Here is a 21,574-nt window from a genome sequence, read left to right as displayed (position 1 = left end):
TTCGACCTGAAACTTTTTTATACTCAGACGTGAACAGCTCGAGGCTCGGCAGGCTGCCGGGGGTTAATCGATCCAAATGCAGATCGATACTATCTCATCACAGTCAGCCAGGCTTTTAAATGAGTGAACTTTATTGACAGTAACAGCAGCTTTCACACAGGTGGGTCACATGATTTAACAGGAAGCTAAACAGCAAACGTACAGAAAGGCAGTAATCAGAAAGGAAGGGTTGGAAATGAGGCTGGTTGCTGATGATAAACTTCCTGTTTACTGCTGCTGGTGAGGTCACACCCTTCATCAGGAGAACGCTGATAGGGACTGATGACATCACTTGAAGCTGGGGGCTACAAGGGACAGAGAAGCAGGGACTCGAATTAATAAAGTTTTTGAGTCCGAGGATGTGTGACCCCTGCGGCGCGTGACTTATTGACCTCTAACATCGCTATCAGCGGGCTGTGGGCGGTGCAGCGCAGACCTTCAACACTGAAGTGATTAAGAGGAGTTTCCCACCTTTATCGATGTTTGCAACAAGCACGTTTGTTTCAATAAAGTTTGCTCTGGTACAAACAGCTGTTAAATGTTCTGCTCGAGTTCAGAAACACGTTGCTGTCCAGAGCGCAGGTGTGCAACAGAACAAACACCTCAGGGGGAGGGGAGACTGACTGGATAATAAATTTGAGCTGTGTTTTGCAGTGACCTTTGACCTTCAGCTGAGTCCATACAGCTGTGTTTGTGTGTCCTTCAGGCTTATCGGGAAAACCCATCACTGAGGTCGGAATGAGCAGGAGTGGGTTATACAATCAGCAGCCATTGTCGACCACCCGAGGGGGCGTGGCCCATCTTGACCTCAGCAGCTGGTGGCCTTGTTCCTGTGCTGCCAGGATTAGTGCCTCGGTCTTTCAGTCCAGACACTGGCTGTGTTTTTCTGAGCTCACGTCTTTTTTTTTCTTTTTCTTTTTTTTACTTTTTGGGGGTTTTTTTCAGCTTCACTTCTCTATTTTCTCTATTTTCTGTCTCTTTCCTGTTTCAGTTTCAGGGTTTTTTTATAGGTTTGACCAGCTGTTTGTGTGACGTTTCTCTCAAAACAACAAACCTTTATTAATGCTACACAAGTTAAAATGATGAAAGTTTCAGAGAAATTCACGAGCTGATCCATAAAAATGATGAAAGCTTGAAGCAGTAAAACTGCATGACGGTTGTTACGTGTGACAACATGAATTCAGATTGTTTTTGAGTGTTTGCAGCTTCAGACTTTTAAAGTAAACCTGAGCTTTAATCACAGATCAATAACATAAAACCGCATCAGCCGGGGCCAAAGAGGACAGGAAGTTCACACTGACAGGAAATGACGCTGCTGGTTTTGATGCATCTGGTCGATCGGTATGGATCAATAACAGCACTGATTCTTTAAGAGCAAACGGAGACAGAACCATCAGTCTAAGCAGACTCCCTCCTGCTCCTGCTGAAGCTCCAGGGTTTGTGTCCCAGTGTGTCCCAGGAACTGGTCCCACCTCCTCCCATGGTCCGCTTCATGTCTTCATCACAGCTCTTGCTTTGGATCAGCTAACAGCAGGTCATTTTTCTCCTTCTGTTGAACTCTGAGCAGACACCGCCCCCTGGTGTTCCGATATCTAGCTTCATCAGGTCAAAGTGCCTCTAGCTTTTGTTTTTTTATTTAAATTTTTATTCTGCTCACGTCTGTGAGGAGGAGAGGAAGTGACGCAGAAGTATCTGAGAAACGGGGAGGGACTTTAGATGAAGCTGCTTAAAAAAAAAACAACTTTATTGAACAAAAGAAGAAAGCACAAAAAGCAGTAGCTACGTCAGCAGCACAGAGATGACGTCAAATACAGAAGCTGAACACACACGGAGGAATAAAGTGAAGACAGCAGGACAGCAAACATAGAAACTACAGAGGAAGAACAATAAGGTTCTAACTCTTTATGAGTGTTGGTCTGGATCTCATCATCACAGTCAAATGTCTGTGAATATGAAACTGGGCCAAAAAAAGGTTTCTATAGTTGTCCTGTGGTTAGTACGGCATTAGTAATGAAGCCTCTCACTGACAGATCCTTGATGACTGAAACAGAAGTTTCATGAGTGTCCGAAAGTCTCCTTATATTTCAATCGCATCGCTATAATTGTTATTCAGAACCACACGTCTGTCCACCCCTCCCACATTCGTTAAGTATGCCTACTGCTGTACTGTTGAGCTGCTGTTAACTTCCATTAAAGTATATCCGGACATCACTCTCTGTGCCCCACTCTCTGACCGGAGTTTAAGTCCTGAGGGAGCTATCATCCCAGCATCCCAGAGATAACTCTCTAACAATGAGCCTCGTCTTTGGTTCGTCTTCAGTTAGAACGATACCTCATAAAATCATAAAATCAATGTGAAATTTCACAGGAAGCCAGTGTAAGTTAGCTAAAACTGGAGTAATATGATCATGCATTCTGGCACCCGATAAAAGGCATGCAGCAGCGTTCTGTACTAATTGCAACCGGTAGAGAGAGGAGTGAGGGAGGCCTAAATAAAGAGAGTTACAATAGTCCAATCTAGAGATAATGAATGCATGAATAAGCTTTTCAAGGTCCTTGGGGGAAAGAAAAGGCTTAGCTTTAGAAATTTGTCGTATCTGATTGAAGCTGGATTTAACCACAGAAGATACTTGTTTCTCTAATTTGAAGGAGCTATCCAAGAGTACCCCAAGGTCTCTTACAATGTGGGAGAGGTAACTAGCAAGTGGGCCAAGGGTAACAGTTAGTTGGTTCAAAGGGATATGGCTGTCAAAGACAATAACTTCAGTTTTACTGTCATTCAAGGTAAGAGAGTTTTGAGATGGCCAGTGTGGTGGGGCGTGGTCTGCAGGTGCCATGCAGGGAGGGCGGACGCACCTGCACGGCATCCTTAATCTCTCCCGCTGAGTTAAAAACACGGGGACTCAGGGGTTGGTGTGTGTTGTGGTGTGATGTGATTTGAATAAAATCGCTCAAAATGAGGATCTGTGGTCCCGCCATGCCTTATTCCCACCACAGCCAGATTCTCACATCATGAAGACAGTTAAAGAATGTATGCGATGGATCTGTGACATGCAAACTCAAAGGAAAATAAATTTGAATGTCATCAGCATAACAATGGAAAGAAATATTATATCTTTGGAAAATAGATCCCAAGGGCAACATGTACAGAGAGAATAACATAGGGGCCAAAACAGACCCCTGGGGCACACCACAGAGAAAGGGAGCAGAGGAGGCGGAGTATTGCCCCATAGTGATAGAGAATGACCTCTCTGAAGGATAAGATTTAAACCATGATAAGGCTGTGCCCTTAAGACCAACTACTTGATGCCTTGATAATAGCATGTTATGATCTACTGTGTCAAACGCAGAGGTCAGATCCAGTAAGACTAAAACCACAGAGCAACCTGAATCAGTGGATAAAAGGAGATCATTAAAAACTCTTAACAAAGCTGTCTCAGTACTACGTTAATACCATTGGTAGCGTAACATTAAACATAACCACAGAATGATCAGAAATCCCAGAGTCCCTGATATCCGTTATACGAATATCCAGATCATAAGAGAAAACTAGATCAAGCGAATGACCTTTTAAATGTGTTGGTTCACTTACCCACTGCGCAAGATTAAAAATGTCAATAAGGGCAAGGAAATCCTTTGTTAGTGTGCTTAAAATCACCAACAATTAAAACACGGTCGTAGCGTAAAACCAGGCTCCCTAGAAGATCACCAAATTGAAAAATAGAATCCTTAACAGATTTCGGGGGTTGATACACCACAGCACAAAGAATTGGGGGGGGGGCACAGTTCAGTTCCAGTAGCTGCACCTCGAAGCTGGTGTCAAAGACGGGTGGTAGTTCCCGGCATCGAAATTTGTGTTTAAAAATCGAAGACAATCCTCCACCTGTCAGAGATCTTAGGGGAGCTAGCATAGGCACAACCTGGGGGAAGAAGTTCTGAAAAAGCAGAAGATTCCTCAGGACGAAGCCAGGTTTCAAATAAAGAAAATCCAGCCCCGATGAGAGGAAAAAGTCGTTTAAAATAAAAGTCTTGTTTGCCAGCGATCTAACATTTAGCAAAGCCATCCAGAGTATAGTCAGATTGTTGAAAGCTGGAACAGATCTCAGCAGGCGAAGATTGTTGTAGTTCACACCACCTCTGGAGAGCCGCACCCAGCTCCGAACAGGTGGGCACTCGGCCGGGGAGTCTAGGTGAGCACAGTGTCCAACAGGACTTATCCAGCAATGACAGGGCAGTCTATAGCAGAAGCGGCCCCAGAGAACATGAAAAGAAGATAGGGTATTTATAAATACGTGATAGCTGCTTGCATCAAGTGAGTGTAAGTAAGCCTTGAGGCGAACACGAATACCGCCCCGTTTACCCCGTCTCCTTTGGTGTTTCCTAGGTGGAAGGGTAGCTGGAAAGTGGCGTAAATGATCAGAGATATCCGTCTGAGTCGAGACAAAGTTTCCTGGTTGCCACTTGAAACCAGACGTTTGATGAGTCAATGGCTGGAGATTCAAAAGAGTTAGACAATCATAGGTAAGAAGTGCAAAGGCGTCAGGATAACACTGAGAAAAGAGGATAGCAAACAGTAGACAAAGCTCGAGGAGACAGCTCGCCGAAAACACTGGCGCCATCTTGGCTGATAAGATGGGGCCTGATTATTTAAGACCTTGTATGTGAGGAGCAGGACTTTGAATTCTGGATTTAACAGGAAGCCAAAACAGGAGAAATCTGCTCTCTCTTTCTAGTCCCTGTCAGGACTCTTGCTGCAGCATTTTGGATCAGCTGAAGGCTTTTCAGGGAGTTTTTAGGACTTCCTGATAATAATGAATTATCAGCCTGGAAGTAATAAATGCATGAACTAGTTATTCAGCATTACCTCTGTTCTTTAACATTTTGAGAGAAGCCAATTGAGTCTAATAACAGATTAAATGCCATGTTGAGGCTGTCATTCTTAGCATCTACATGGATGTTAAAATCACCCACAATAATTATTTTATCTGAGCTCAGAACTAAATTAGATATAAAGTCTGAGAAATCAGACAGAAACTCTGTGTAAGGCCCAGGTGGACGATAGATGATAACAAGTAAGACTGGTTTCTGAGTTTACAGCTGGGGTGGACGAGGCTAAGCATCAGGCTTTCAAATGAATTAAAAGTCTGTCTGGGTCTTTGGTTGATTAATAGGCTGGTGTGAAAAATTGGTGCCAGATATAAATATAGTGAAATCTACCATTTTTACTTTGTCCCAGGACGGGAGCATTTTTTGAAGACTGCAAACTGGAGTAGAGGAACAAACACATCCCTGGGAAAACTAAAAAATAATAAACACTCAGCACCATACCATCTGTGGCTTTTTGCCACGCTTCTTGGGACCACAGCGTTGCTTTTTTAGCCCTTTCTGTTGCTGCTGGGTTTCAAAAATGGTGGTTTTGATTTTCGTGAACGAAAGTCCCTCACGACCCATCGAGTGACTCCACCCACCAGCCAAACAGTGGCATGCAGTCTGATGACGTCACACTTTAGTACGCGCTTGGATCACTTAGGTAGGTCCTGAAAAAGTGCATACTACCAGGTACTATGACCTAATGGAAAACTGTGGCGGGCTAACAGCAGGTCCTAGCAGAAAGGTCCACCAGCGGCCATATCTCTCAAGCTCTGTTACATGATTCACACATCAGGCAGTGACATGCTCATTGGATTTAATCCTCTTCTCAACACAATACCTGTGATTTCTACATCCACGCACACCATCATTGTCTCTGTGTCACTCCAGGAAGTTATTAGATTGGCTAGCACTGAGACCGCGTCATCAGAACTGAAGAGCTTGTTAGCTTTAGCACTAATGCTGGTCAGCAGTGGCTTCTTAGAGAGCAGAGGTTTGGAAGGAGCTACTGAGAGACGAGGGAATTCTTCTTCATTGCCCGTTCGAAGAGAGCTTAGTCCTGACCTGTCACAACTATGGTCTTCAAACATGGCTTTTTTCAGCAGTTTTTGACATTGTGGTTTCAGTTTGGGTCCTAAGTGATAAGAATAATAAAAAACAAAATAGATCCACTTAAAAAGTTGAGGTATGAAGAATGGAAGTGCAGCCCAATAACAGAAGAAAGCACGTGAGCTCAGAGAACACAATACAAACATCCTTCTCCCTGCAGGTGTTCACTTCCTGGAGTCTTACGTCACAGCAGACTCTGTACTTAAGCAGAAGTACTGATGTAACCGTTGTGTTCCTGCCTATAACACATATGTGGCACACATGTACTACACATTTACAGCATCTAGCAAAAACATCCACAATGATGACAATATCTGAACTAAAAACAGAAACATCAGTGTGGCTAAATATACATTATATGTGTGTTGTACAGTGTTGGGAAAGAAATGACATCAACCTCTCCGATGGGGGAATTGTAGATAGGCCAAAGGGGTACACTGTATTTATAGGGTTGCACCAAAGAAGAAGAAGAAGGATGAGGAGGGGCTCCAACTGATAATGAACATAACTACAGGCTTGAAGGTCCTAAAAGTCAGATATAAACTGGCAAATAAAATTTGTGTAATTATAACAATATGTAATTTATGACCCAGTTACACCAATACTAATTTTAAAGATACTCTGGTAAAACCTGAAGTACTCATTCAACTTCTTTAGTCAAGTAAAAGTTAAAAAGTACCAGCTCTGAAATGTCCTCAGTCAGAGTGAGATCCCTGAAGCATGTTTCTAACAGCTATTTTTGAGCAAAACTAACTAAACCTTGTGCTACTTTACTATAATAAAGTAATATCAATCTATGGCAATACTTTATTTCAGCCTAAATGGCTCAGTGTGAGCAAAGTAAATCACGATAACTTCTAATGTGAGACCCAGCACAGGCTGTGATCAGCTGACCTGCTGCTCTTTGTGGATTTACACAACTTTACACTGTCTTTATACTAGACCGTGTACCGTTGGTATGAAGGTGGAATTCAGTCAGTGAGTCTCTGCTACACTTGATGTAAGCTAGCTGTGACCATGAACCCACAGCCACTGTGCACCATCACGCACTGTTCTTTACTTTAAACCCATCACAGTGCAGCAAACTCACCTGTTTACCCTGCACTAACCTGCAGCCTTTAAATAACACAGTCTGCCTCAGTTTGATTAGCAGCAGCTTTATGAACAAACATAATGTGACGCTACAGATTTAAAACCATGAGGACTTCCACGCAAGCTTTAAATGAGCATCCTTCCTTTAACTCTAAGCTCTCTTTCTCCTCTCCTGTCCTCCTTTCTTATCTGTCTCCATCTCTGAGTGAACGTAGCTCTGTGTCTTTTCTGTCCCTGTCAAATACAGCAGCTGGACCTACAGCTGCAGCACACTGTGAGACAAACTGCACACACAGTTGGTTTGGTGATGTTTGTTGAGCTGACAGAAACGCTGCATTTCAAATTACCTGACACTTAAAACATCACTCTCTGCTTGTCTTCTGTAGTGCTAGTTAGATCCTGAAGTACCGCAGTCACATGAAGTCCGTGAAAATACTTCAAATTCTGCTTAATTACTGAAATGAAGTATTTGTGCTTTGTTAATTCCTGCCTCTGGTGATGTCACACTGTGTCCCTCGCCCTGATCCTGAGGGTCATGCGGGACTCTGACCTCAGACCTGCAGTTTAACTCATGAGGTAAATTTGCAGAGTAACTCTGGATCCTGCAGCAGAGCCGCTGGATTAGGGTGCTTACTTTTTTATTTTATTTGTGTAAATAATAATGGATTAGCCCTGTGTCAGGCTAGTGAATTGTCCAGGGTGTACCTCACGTTTTGCCTTACGGTAGCTGGCATAGGTTCCAGCCCCACCTCCACCCCCTCCACCCTGATAAAGACAAGTGGAAGAGAATGGATGGATGGACATTTAATTAAAGTTAGGACAAGAGACAACATTGTCATCCCCTATGTAGCCGGTGTATCAGAGAAACTCAGGAGAGTTTTCTCCAAGCATGACATCCCGGTGTATTTCAGACCCAGCAACACACTCAGACAGAAACTGGTTCACCTGAAAGACAAAACGCCAAAACACAAACTTAACAATGTGGTGTTTGCTGTACAGTGCAGCGAGGAATGCCCAGACCTCTACATCGGAGAGACCAAACAGCCACTTCACAAGCGCATGGCACAACACAGAAGAGCCACCTCCACAGGACAAGACTCAGCAGTCCATCTGCATCTAAAGGTCAAAGGTCACTCATTCGAGGATGCCAATGTTCACATTTTGGACAGAGAGGACAGATGGTTTGAAAGAGGAGTGAAAGAAGCCATCTATGTCCACTGTGAGCGACCATCTTTGAACAGAGGCGGGGTTTACGACACCAACTCTCTGCCATCTATAATCCAGTTTTGAGTTCCTTCCCAGACGCCTTAACGCCCACTCACATCCTGGGCCATCTGACCTCAGGAAATCACATGATAAGGTGGGGCCAGGTTTCACAATGAACACACCCGAAACTCTGGCTGATTGGGACCCACACCCAGTTTCCCACCTTGGCTCATGTGATTAGAGGATCATCAGGGGGTCCTTTTGTCCCTCTGTGGGGGGAAACTCCCACTAGGTTTATATCTGGGACTCTCCACCATTTGACCTTAGAACTGAAGAAGCTTCTCGGATGAGAGGTGAAACGTCTTCAAGCAACTGAAAGAAGTCCAGACGCTTTTCTTTGCAAGCGCCTTTGACTACGATGACCTGGATGACTGAGAACCTTCACAGACATAAAGTTAGGACAGTTAAAATTGAAAACGTGTTAAACATGGACTGCCTCACTAACACTCATTTACAGAATAAAACAAAATAAAAACCTTTTCACTGGTTGTTTTTATCTCAGCTGGAAGAACCTGTGAGCTGGATCTGACACCAAAATTCATTCACAATATGACCGATTTTATTCAACTTCAGTTATAACTGAATTCATTTTTATTTACATACCGCCAAATCAAGTTCAAGTTCAAGTTCAAGTTCAACTTTATTGTCACTTCAACCATATACAGTTTAAAAATACACAGTGAGGCGAAACAACATTCCTCCAGGAACCAAGGTGCTACAAGACAAGTTAGTGCAAAAAAAATAATAATATATAATATATCTAGTAATAATATTGTGCAAAAGAGCATTTACAGGTTGGTGTGTGCGATGGTTTGGTGGTGTAGGTCAGTGTGTTTGCGCTTGTGTTGGTTAGTCAGTCCAGTCTCAATGTTTTGAGGTATTTGAGTTAAGCTGAGTGATAATGTTAGTGTATGTGTGTGTGTGCGTGTTTATCAGTCAGTCCCTTTTTGCTGAGGAGACGGATGGCTTGTGGAAAAAAGCTGTTGCACAGTCTGGATGTGCGTGCTCGAATGCTTCGGTACCTTTTTCCAGATGGCAGGAGTGTAAAGAGTGTGTGAGAGGGGTGTGTCCGATCAGCCACAATGCTGGTGGCTTTGCGAATGCAGCGTGTGGTGTAGATGTCCTCAATAGAGGGTAGAGAGACCCCGATGATCTTCTCTGCTGTTCCCACTATCCGCTGTAGGGTCTTGCGGTATCATAACAACAGTTGGCTTAAGGCGCTTTATACTGTAGGGTAAAGCCCCTACAATAATACAGAGAAAACAGAGATAACCCCGACAACCAAACAACCCTCCTATTAGCAAGCACTGTGGCGACAGCGGGAAAGAAAAACTCCCTTTTAACAGGGGGAAAACTCTGGGCCTGGTTCTGCTGCGACGGGTTGGGAGTGAGGGGCAAGATACAAGACAAATCTTATGTTTATGTTTATTCTGTTGCCGAGGTGCTCCTGGGCGCTCATCTGAAGCCGAGATTAATCAGGTTTATTGTTTAGAAGAATAGAAGGCCTTTCAGTGTCACTACACACACACACACAATGAGACAGGGTTAGGGGTTACACACAGAGCATCTGCTACTCAGTGCAGACATATGGGGAAACCACAGGGGTTCTGCAGCATTATATACATATGAACAATATATGAATTATTAGCTGGTTAAAGTGCCAAATTATAGGGGGGGGACTCTAGAGATGGTCCACATGTACAGCTTTGATTTCCAGTCCAGCGGAGCAGATATCCGAGGAAGATTCACTAAAACTGAGGATTTTCTCACGGAGTTCTGCAGGGCCTTTTTTCTGCTGCACTCACACTCATTGATCATTGGAGCTCACCAGAGAGCGACTGAAATTTCAGAATAAATAAATAAATTTTTACGTCACAAACGGGCTTTTCAGTGCTTTACGACATCTCGCGACATTTGTGGACTTTCATTCCGCGGTCCAATCAGAAAGAGGCTGCGCAGGAGCTCCACCAATCAGAGGCCGTAGTGTGTGCTGTGGCTCTGCCGCCTGTGCGCCGCCGCCGCTCATTGAGTGCGGCCGGGCACGCTCCGCCCCGCCGCCGCGCCGCCGCCGCTCTCAGCTGGATGTGACAGAGGCGCGGTCACGGCAGCGACTCACACCCGAACCGAGCCGAACCGACCCGGGAGCAGCAGCACCGCTTGGGTGTCTCACGTAAGTGCTTGTGACGAACGGAACCGCGAGCTAAGGCGGGAAAACACAGACACGTCGCGCGCGGTTTGTCACACAGGCGGTCCATAAATGAACCGGGGCTCAGCGGGAGGCCGGCGGCGGCACGCGGGCCGGAAACGGCCCGAATCCCCGACCGAGAGAGGCCGAGGGTCCGGGAGGAGGAGGAGGAGGGGGGAGAGGAGTGGCACCGCGGGCTCTTCTCCTGCTCTCAGCCCTCCTTCATCCTCCTCCTTCTCAGGACCTTATCTTCATCCTCCCCTGCCTCACGGTGATTATGATGATGATGTCATCATTTTAACGTAATTCTGAAGATGATAATGCAGGCCTGAGGTCACAGATGCTGCAGCGGTTGATCAGTGTGATTGATCACTAATTGATCAGCAGCTTCTGACAGAACATAACGGTAATAATAATAATAATTATTGTTATCATTATCATATATTTTCAGGTTGTTTGTGACTAAAATATGTCAAAATACAATAGTGAAGCCGGTTTAGTTTGGAATTTTCAAAATAAAATTGTTCAGAGATCTATTTAAAAAAAATGAAATTTTGTGTTATTAATAACTCCTATTATTGCTAGACTTTATGTTTTATCTGTAGCTTTAAGGTTTTTCAGAATCATGACTTACAGGCCATTATTAACTTCTCAGCTTAGAATTTTATATTGAAAATTGTTGTTTTTTGTTGTATTTAACATTTTATATCTTATATTACATTATACCTTATAATTTTATTCGTGTTATTTATGTTTATTTTAATTTTGTAATTGTTTTTATGATTTTTTGGTGTTTTTATTATTTGGCTTTGTTTCACTACGCTCTTATTTTGAAGGACAATCCGCCGTACTTCCGTTTCTTCCAACCATTTAATCCTTTCCCACAATGCTCTGTGAGCTCGGAGGCTGCTTCCTGTTTATTGTGGCCGTTTCCCCCGGTGATTCCGACGTTTAACGTCGCTCTCCTGTAGCCAAAGCTCGGTGAGTTACCGGATTCCGGTCCCTTTTACCGGCGGCTCCGTGTCGTTTATCCCGCTCTCTTATTTTGACAGCGGATAAAATCCTCCTGCTTCCTCATCAGTGACAGCGAGCCTGACCGAACCGGAACTCCACTCAGAAAACCGTCGATTTTTCAACCACTCGAGGTGCGACGTAGAGAAAATGGTTTTTTTTTATCACTTAAAAAATTTTCTGCATTTTAGTCGGTGTTTGATCAAATTCGGCATTTGGATAACTGAACAATAAGCTGTAAGTGCTGATGAACCGGGTGTCTTTAATAATGGATGCCCTGCTGGCAGCCGCCCTCCGCGGGCTGCTACTGGGAAATAACCGCTGGGATTGCTGAAAATGGCTCATATGTCTGCTCATATGTAATGTGAAAGAAACGTTAACGGTTTTATTCCACGTATAATCGATGTTTCGTTGATTGAAGAAGCGTTTTCGGTGGAAAAATTCGCCTGGCGCCTTTGCTCAGGTCGCGGCGCGCTGCGCGACCTTAAAACCGCGGAATTGTGAACGGAGTTCGGCGCGGCGGAATTCCGCGTTAAAGCGGAACGGCCGCCGGGTTTAAGTTGTCAGGTCAAACCGGCGGTGGCCACGTGACCCACTGACACTCCCAGGCTGGAGTTTAGGATGCCGAGGCAGGTTCAGAGGTCATTTGTTATTTACAGTAACGTCACGAAGGGCTAACCCTATCTGTCGTTAGGCTGAAACTGAAAGTCAAATTAGGAACAAAAGACGTCACACTGTGTGCGTGCGTGCGCGGAGGTGACAGACACCTGAGGCGCACCTGTTGACACCGCCCCCCCCCCCCCCCCTCCCCTGGGTCTGCAGGTACAGGTTTTAGGATCCTAAACTCCAATTCCAATTAAAAGTTGTCTAATTTAAGGTCCAATGACATCTGTGCAGCTCTGGGTAACTCCTGCTTGTCTTCCAATGTCACCTCACCGTGACGCCGCTCGTTAACAAAGGATTTTATGCTGAAGAAGAAGAACACGAGAACCTGACCTTAGGATGAGGGAACAGGAACAGATGACTTGTTTCTTGGTTTAGCGCGTTTGGTGGTTTTTTACTCAATCGTCTGATGTCCATGTTATTGATCACTGGCGCATCCATTCATCGATAATCGACTCCTTTGAATCTCTTCCTGTTTCTTGTTGTTTCTGTCAGATGTGACTGACCGCTCTCTGAGTGATCTGATTGGTGGAAGTTCTCATTGGTGGGCTGTGGTTTAGCTTCAAATTGAATGCTGTTGGAGAGCCGATCTGTACCTGTACAGATGTGCAGAGTTAACACCGTGCCTTATTTTTGTGGATAATTTATGCGTTCAGCTCCATGTTTGCAGATTCCTGCTTCGCGTGCAGCTTCTGACTTCCAGTCCACACTCCTTACGTCCACCGTCTCCCAGTCAGCAGCTCGCTTTTCTAGTTTCAGTGATGTGAACGTGGCGCCTTGCTGTTTTACTGCCCTCTTGAGGCCTTGAAGAGAAATAAAATAATAAATACAAGATAAATGAATACATTTATTTATACATTACACATAAGATGTAATGTATAAATAAATGTGTTACACATAATAAAAACATTTAAACCAAATTAATCTCATAAACTAAGTGTGGCGATAGTCAGGTCGTCGTACTCAGGTGTTTATTTAACCAATCACTTTGCAGCTTCACTAATCCATTTTCCCTGCCCCTTTCAGATCTGCAGCTGCTCCTCAGAAGTTCTTCTTCACCTCTTCGCTCCGGGTTCGCTTGTTCATGATGGAGGACTCGGAGGCGGAGCTGGCAGTGTCGGAGCCTGACGCCCTGGGTGCTGACTTCATTACGGTGGAGTTGGACACGCAGCCCATCGAGTACGTAGTGAAGTGGGCAGAGGTTGGCTCAAAGTTCACCATTTCCTGCGTGAAGAAGGACTCGGACGACCCGTCGGACCTGACCGCCGACCAGCTGAAGATCGAGGCGGATGAGGCGTTTTTTGCCCCGTATGAGGAGGTGTACCCTTGTGAGGTGACGGAGCAGAGCGTGGAAATAAAGACGGACTCTGACGAGGAGGACGAGGGTGTGGAGGAGCACGAGGTGCTGGTGGAGGCGGGCAGCAGCCAGTTGGATGGCGAGGCCGATTCGGACCAGGACAACTATGAGCCCGATGAGCGGCAGTTCCGCTGCAGCTACTGTGGGAAGTGCTACAGCCACGCCTCCAGCCTGTATCGCCACCAGCAGACGCACACGGGCAAGAGCTCGGGAGCCGCACCCCTCGCCAAGCGAGCACTGGAGCCGACGCACCAGGACGCACGCTACACCTGCCCCCACTGCGGCATGAGCTTCAAAGGAAGCAGGTTTGTCTCCGGTCTCTCCGAGCTTGACGTGTTTTCCTGTTCTCTTGTGTGATGTCACTTCCTGTTTTCCGTTCTCTGACAGGATGCTGGGCAGCCACCTGCGGCTGCACGGGAAGCGGAGGATCCACCCCTGCAACATCTGTGGAAAGGAGTTCAACCACAGTTCCAGCCTGTCTCGCCACCGCCTCATCCACAAGAAGGGCAAAGGCATCCCAAAGGACGCCGCCATTGGTGCAAATGTGGCAGCCCTGCGGCACTCACTGAAGGCCGGTGCCAAGAACCGGAAGACCAAGCGGCAGCAGCACGTGGCGACTGCCGTCATCCAGGGTGGAGATAAGTTCTACGCCTGCCCACAGTGTGACATGACGTTCCGGACGTCCACGCAGCTGTCGAAGCATCAGGTGACGCACGTGAAGGAGCTGCTGGACAACTACACGCCGGGCAAGGAGAACCTCGTCGAGACCTCGTCTGACCTTAAGATCCGCCTCAAGCTCTGCTCCCGCGACAAACCCAACTTCTACACACTGTGCAAGAAGAACCGCCGCCGCCGGGCCGGACGGGCCGCCAAGCGGGGCCAGACCTCTTCCGAGGATGAGGACGCCCCAGGCGGAGGGCGCCATGTCTGTGGCCAGTGCGGGAAGCAGTTCAGCCATGCCTCCAGCCTGGCACGACACCAACTGACCCACCGGGCGGCTGACGGCGACGGGCGCGGGAAGCTTCAGCAGCACCCGAAGACTGGGCTCCCCGCCAAGAACAAGACGTACACGTGCGCAGCGTGCAACAAGACCTTCATGCACTCATCCAGCTTCTCGCGCCACAAGAAGGCCCACATGGAGGAAGAGCAGCGTGCCCGCGCTGCCGCTGCCAAGCGCCGGAAGAGGCCCGTACTGGATGAGACGGCGCCGCTCGAGTCCGACTCAGAGTGAAGGTGTTGGTCCGGGACCAGTTCTGGAAGGTTCTGATTGGAAGCGTTCTGGACCAGTTCTCCTCCAGTTCTGGACCCGTTGGGACAGATTCTGGTTGTCTGGGTTTCACGAACTGTTGGTTCTTCTCTGGTGTAGATAGCAGCAGGTTATCCACTTGTGGCCGCACGGTGGGAGGCCCTCCGCCGGCACACATATCCATATATGGTCAAAACCGACCGTTAGCTAAACGCTCTTACAAATGGATTAGATTCACCTGCCCCGCCCCTGCACCTGTCTGTCCGCAGTCAAGCAGACTCTTCATCCTGCCTACTCCACAGTCCTGTTTCCTATAGGCCACCTGGAGCAGAGAGGCTAGAGTCATGCAGAGCAGCATGGGAGTCCTGACATAATCATACCTGCAGGTTCAATTTCCAAACTGTTAGTGATCAATCATTCTGATCAATCAGAGCCGATCGGTTGTTTTGGTCGTCCATCAGACTGTATTCACCACCTTTGATCTCCACACACGGCCAACAAACAGATTATTGATCAGTGAAGGTGGTTCGTCCGATCAGAAGTTTTCTAAATTGATCTTAAGCCGATTGAATAATCAATGATTATTTTTCTCTTCCGATCATAATATTGGAGCTTGGATTAATCGGTAATCAACTCCTCGCTTACTTCCTGCGTCTCCTCTGATGCATTTTCTGCCTCTGTTCATCTCCATCGTTGTTCCCTTACTGTCAGACAGCCCCACCCAATCCCCTTTGAGTAACCTGATTGGCTGAGGTTCTTCCTAGCGCTGCATTCTGATTGGTCTGCTGCGTTTCACCTTCCACACTTTTTTTTTCCTTCATTTTAGCACGTAACCCCCAACTGGTCAGTCATGTTTGCTGGTATCAGAGGTCGAAGGTCAGACTGTACTACTTATTTGTGAATTTGATGTAATATAGAACCCATATTTAAACTTTACCACAAACAATTTGAAGTAGCCCTGCCCATCGCTATCCTGTAGCTTCATCTTCATCATCAACACCAGGAAATGGTTTTCAAAGTAAAAGTCTCCAAATCAGTTTGGTTTGTTCCTGACTTCCACCCAGTCAGCTGTTTTCAGGAAGTTGGTGACACATAAACGCAGATGGTGATCCTCCAAGATGCTTCAAGTAAAATCAGACCTGCACACTCAGACGGACCTGTCCACATTCTCGACCTGAACTCAGAGATTGAGAGCAGTTGATTGGAAGCAGAGAAACGATTCTTAACCTTGCGCAGACGTCAAAGATCAGATCTCAGGTTTCAGCTCTGCCCAGAGCGCCTGAAGATCGGAACCACGTCTGAACACGAAGCGTTTTGGCCGCCAGAGCGTGCTCGGAGCAGGTCACCTGAACTCTGAGGCTGATGGTCAGGTGACCTCTGCTGATCTCAGGTGTGCAGAGGCAAAATCCAAAAACTAAAATTCAGATATGGAAGAATAATGAACGAATGTGAAGGTTGAGAGTTTTTGTTGGTCGGCGCTCGAACTGATCAATCCGATCAGTCTTTGATTGCTCAGAGTATCTGAAACAACCATCTGCTTTAGTGTCACTGACGGTCTGAAGCTGTTGGTCAAATCTGGTTCGCTCAGCCGGAGGAGAGTCCCTGTGACCAATCGGAGGAGACGTCCGGTTGGGCTGGTTTGTATTTCTGATTTTGGACTTGAGTTGACGTCTTACCGATGTGGTTCATTGATCAGATCAGTCCGATCTGAGGTGGACTGATCAGAGCATCCGGTCTGATCGGAAGTAGGCGGATTGGTCTGATTAGGAAAAGGAAAAAGAGTTTGAGTGTAAAAAAAAAAAAAAAAAAAAAAAAAAAAAAAAAAAAATTTCCCAAACTTACTGGTGAATCTGAGACTCGGTGATCAGTGGGACTGATCGGACTGATCGATCTAAGATGCTTTAAAAAAAAAAAAAAAAAAAAATCCTGCAGATGTTTGTTTTATTAATCAGGATTCTGATGGACTCTCCAAAATAAAAGCCTGTGGAGTGCGCCTGACCCCCCCCCCCCCCCACACATTCTGTTTCCTGCTTATTGACACTTTGAGACTTTTACTGTTTGAATCGATTGGATTTAATTTAATTCTGATCTATTTATGAGTGTGTGCAGGCGGCGGTGGCGTTCTGTAGAAAACAAGGCTCCTCCCCCGCCCCGTCCGCCTCCATGTTCTGGTTTGTTTTGGGGCTTGAAGCCGCCGTTTTCCTCTGTCCGCGGTGCTCTTAGATCCATGTTGTGTTGGTTTGTTGGGTTTGCAGCGCCGCCTGCTGATAGGTCGTTCATTGTGTCGTGTTTGCTGATAGAATAAACCAGTTGACATGTTTGTCTTGCGTTTTGTAATAAACCTTTGAAAGAACCTTCCTGAGTGTTTAAATAAACTCACCTGTCACCGTTACCATGGTAACCACGGCTCATCAGGATAAAGCTTTGGTAAACTGACCGGCTGTTCTATAGCGCTGAGCACTCGCTCATTCACACCAGCGTGCAGGTGGGGATCAAACCACCAACCTTCCACTTAGCAGGTGACCTGCTCCACCACCCGAGCTGCAGCCAACGCAACAGTCGGCGATCACTGATCTGATGTCAACACTAGAAGAGGACTTCCTGAAGGTCTGACCTTTCACCTGCTGATCTGGATCTTCTTCATGAACACCTGGAACAACGGCTCGGTGACATCATCAGAGCTCGTCGGGTGAGCGTTCCCCAGGTTCTGCTTCGGTCTGACGCTCGTCACACAGTGACAGGACAGTGTTAATCATTTCTGTCTGCTCTCGATCAGTTTGTTCAGACCCAAAACAAGTATACAAAAACATCTGGCCAGTCAGATCGCTGCATTTGGCAACAACTGAATATCCAGAACTGAATATCCAATGAGATTGAAATGGTAAAATTTTTGCAGCTGGGTCAGTCGGCTCTGATCGCGCTGACTTCCCAAAACACAGTCGAAAGCTTCAATGTCACAATGGAACCTGGAAATCCCACTGCCTGCTCCGCAGACTCCGCGGGACTCATCGGGACAGCTCGTCATTGCTTCATGTTTTTGGAGGACGCGTTCACAGAAACGTATTTGCTTTGAGTATACGCTGCACCACAAGCTCGATATAAAAAGTCCTTTATTTTACAAAGGTGTCCTGACACGCTCCTCGACTGTGCAGAAGGACAGAGAACATTATATGCAGTGAGTGAACTGATTTAAATAAAACAAGCAGGATGATGGCTGTGACGGGGTCATGTACAGGAACTGGGATGTCTGTAAAACTTAAGAGATATATACCGTCCTTCACAAGGATGTGCAAGGTCAGTGAGCACCTGGGGGGCTGGTTATTTACAGTTACCACCTTTAGTGAGTGTGCACGTAGCTGTGCTGCACCAGAAACCTGGTTATGTATCTCATCATCATCACTGTTTATAAAAATAATCATATGCATTTATTATTGATATTTGATTTCTGCGAGTGCTTTGCGTCTCTGAGAGTGAATGTGTACTAGCTTCATGTGCTTCTCAGTTTTAGACGAGACCTAAAATAAAACAGAGATATTTGAACCCAGCTATAAATTAGGGTCTGGCCTACTCTTAAAGAAAGATCCAGGAGTTCCTGGTTGTGGATCCAGATGTCAGTGTGACGATCTCAGAGTGTTGTGGAGCTCCTTCGTGCTGGAAACGCTCGGATTGTCCCTGAACTTCTCCTGAGTCTGATAGAGAAGCAGGTGTGGGTGTAACCCAGCAGACTCCACCTCAGCATCAAAGCTGAGAAACCCTTCCTGTTACCTGTGGTGACCTTCGTAATGGTCTGGGCAGCTCACCTTCAACATCAGACGTGCTCACACCTGCCTCGGCTTCAGCAGCTCGAGCTCCTCTCAGAGGAGACACCTACTCCAATTGGCGAGGAGTACCTCCCCCCAGCAGACCATCTCGCTCAGGTTTCTCAGGGTTCTGTTCAGGCTGACCTCTGACCTGCACCTGAGGTCAGTTTGAGTTGATTGTAAATCAATAACGTGCGTGATCTAAGCTCTGTCACGACTCCACCAGCTGCAGGTCGGTTTATTCTGCATTATGAGGGAGCGAGATGACTCACAGTCACGTTCCTCCAGATTAAAATGGGCGTTCTGCTCTGTGTTTACCTGTTGCCATGGTGAATCACTGAAAACTCGCTGTGAGCATGCTCAGAGCCCACCGAGTTCTCCTTGGCATTTCTGGAAGTTCTTAGTTTATTAAACCTGATCCAGATGTTCAAATGAAGCGGCCACTGCAGGGCAGTAGACATCCAGCAGGACTTTGAGCTGCTCACAGTGAACACAAGAGGAAGAGAGCAGAGCTCTCCAGTGGTCAGACTGTGCAACTGCAGCTGCTCAGGTACACTTTAAAAATGAAAATATAGAAAAATAAAAATGTTTAAATATTTAAAAATATAAAAAATAGATGTTTGTGTCAGAGGAAACCAAAGGAGATGATCTCAAACTGCTTTCAGACAACAAGAAGAAGCTGAAGCAGGAAGGTGATGTGCAGGTGAGCAGCCGGTCCGAGTGTCCTGGTGTCTGTGAAGGTCGTGTTTATTCTGGCAGATGTTTGATCACCTGCAGACGTGACTTGGCGTCTCTTTACCGTCAGGCGAGCTGGTTTTGGAGGCAGTTTCTGACACCTCGCCCTCTTATCCCGAAACAAATGGCCTGGTTGGAAAATTAAACCACACAGTCCAGAGGTGCAGTACTGCCATTTGTATTGAGTTTTGTGATTACTTCACAAAACAGCATATTTCAGATATTTGTCTAATGCATATTCAACCACTGTTGTTGGCCCCACCGTGTTTGACCTCCGCACTAAGACATGACACTTCGTAAATGTTCTTGTTTGGCAGAGAGGCAAGGTATTAGTCACAGATCCCAAAACAACTGCCATGTAGGAGGCACAACAGGTTTGCAGCCAGTTTCAGCTACTCTGTGTTATTCTAGTCCAATAAGCAATGGAGAGGTTTGTGAGGGTCCAACTGGTCACCTTGTAGGAAGGTTGTAATATTTGTACTTAGGAGATTCATAGTTACATTAAAACACTGCGTGTGGTCTTCGCCCTGCAGCTGGATCTGCTGAGCAGCCTGTGAGAAGTCGTGGTCCCTCTGACCTGCCATTTCTACCCCTCCCTCCTCTGTCTATGTCACATTTCATTTGTCACATACACAATCACACACAGTACGACATGCAGTGAAATGCTTATTGCTGTGCAATTCTGACCGTTAAAAATACAAGAAGAACCTAAAATTAAAAAGATGTGCTACTTTGACAGCAAACAGTTGAAAACAGCTGCGGGTGCATTACTGAAGTGCTTTATTTTGTTATTAAATTCATGTGAGGTGGTGTGTAGAGAGTCCAGTCCTACGCCTGGTTCAGGGCCCTAAAGCCTGGGGGAGAAGCTCCTCCTCGGTGTCTCTGTGTCGGCCTTTTGGGAGCGGAGGCGCTTCCGTGACCCCAACAGTGAGGAGAGTCTTGTCGGGCTGGGAGGGATCTTCCTGGCTTTGGTGCTGCACCGCTCTGTGTATACAAGGGGTATCGAGCTCCAGGCCTCGAGGGCCGGTGTCCTGCACGTTTTAGATAACACCCTGGGTCAACACACCTGAATCAAATGATTAGTTCACTAGCAGGCCTCTGGAGAACTGCAAGACATGTTGAGGAGGTCATTTAGCCATTTAAATCAGCTGTGTTGGATCAAGGATGCATCTGAAACCTGCAGGACACCGGCCCTCGAGGCCTGGAGTTTGACACCTGTGGTGTAAACAGACCAGGATGGTCTCTGGGCTGTGACTTAAAGACAGTTTAGTTTTTGGAGGATACTTGCCTGTGTTCGCCTATCTGTCCAGGAAACCTGTGGAGCAGTTTTGGAAACATTTCGGGAGACGCTGTGGAGAGAGGCTGGGTGTTGGATTGCTGCACTGGGAGCTGGGATTAACACCGCTGTGGACATCATGTTTGGGTACTATTATTGCGTCTTGCTCACCTGTAAATAAACTCACTGTCTTTGTGACTGAGTCCTGTTTTTCTGCCTGTCGGTAAACCTGACAGAGAGTCCTTGTAAGCAATCTTCAGACACGACCGTGGGACTTGGCGCTCCTCTCTGCCTGGGTGGAACTCATTATGGATTCCTGCCTTTGGCCCACGCACCTGCTCGTAATCTGTTCACCTGCTGCTCATTATCTCTGCGTTCCTGTCACTTCTTAAGGTGACAGATCGGTGCTACTCCCTCCCTCAGTCATGTCTCCCTGTCAAGTCCGCATCTCTGTGTTGGGTTTCCTGTTTTACTTTGACAGTCTGTGACCTGTGTTGGGTTTCCTGTTTTACTTTGACAGTCTGTGACCTGTGTTGGGTTTCCTGTTTTACTTTGACAGTCCTTATCTCTGTGTTAGGTTTCCTGTTTTACTTTGACAGTCGTAAGCTATGTCCCAAAACGTCAGCTGCATCCTCCTGAGAACCCGGCCTTCGCAGTCTACGTGGGCCGGGTCCTTCGAAGACCGAAATGGCCGGAAGTGCGAGGCTGTGAAATGTGATGGTCTCACTTTCAGATTTGCGTCACCGCTGTGTAGGTGGAGTTTAATAAACTCGGCCATCTACTCCTTGCTATCCAAAATATAACGGGACACTGGAGTAAATTCTCGATCGTCTCACACTTCTGTTTAATCAGTTTTCTGTTTGACGTTTATTCAGCTGTGTGAAAATCCCGGAGGAACCCACCCGATGGATTAATAAAGTTTTAT

General features: G+C 46.4%; 1 protein-coding gene and 1 long non-coding RNA gene across 2 annotated transcripts in view; one reads left to right on the top strand and one right to left on the bottom strand.

Moving 5' to 3' along the window:
- The first annotated feature begins 2,780 nt into the window (after positions 1-2,780).
- Positions 2,781-17,192, top strand: LOC101480289 (uncharacterized). The gene is made up of 4 exons (XM_004573816.4): positions 2,781-2,823; positions 10,321-10,546; positions 13,262-13,897; positions 13,980-17,192. Exons 1-4 carry the CDS (start codon positions 2,781-2,783, stop codon positions 14,821-14,823), a joined length of 1,749 nt encoding a protein of 582 aa, XP_004573873.3. The 3' UTR covers positions 14,824-17,192.
- A 2,949-nt stretch (positions 17,193-20,141) lies between these two features.
- LOC143421735 (uncharacterized) overlaps positions 20,142-21,574 on the bottom strand; it is a 1,577-nt gene continuing 144 nt past the window's right edge. Inside the window, exons 1-3 of the long non-coding RNA XR_013101294.1 lie at positions 20,821-21,574; positions 20,662-20,722; positions 20,142-20,404 (exon numbers count right to left, since the gene is read on the bottom strand). The exon at positions 20,821-21,574 is cut by the window's right edge and continues 144 nt beyond it. This is a non-coding gene — a long non-coding RNA (uncharacterized LOC143421735). The remainder of the gene's footprint in view (positions 20,405-20,661; positions 20,723-20,820) is intronic.

Source organism: Maylandia zebra, linkage group LG13 (assembly GCF_041146795.1).
Source record: "Maylandia zebra isolate NMK-2024a linkage group LG13, Mzebra_GT3a, whole genome shotgun sequence".
NCBI classification, from domain to species: Eukaryota; Metazoa; Chordata; class Actinopteri; order Cichliformes; family Cichlidae; genus Maylandia; species Maylandia zebra.
The sequence above is the reverse complement of the archived record's forward strand: the minus strand, read 5'-3'. Positions and strand labels throughout refer to the sequence as shown.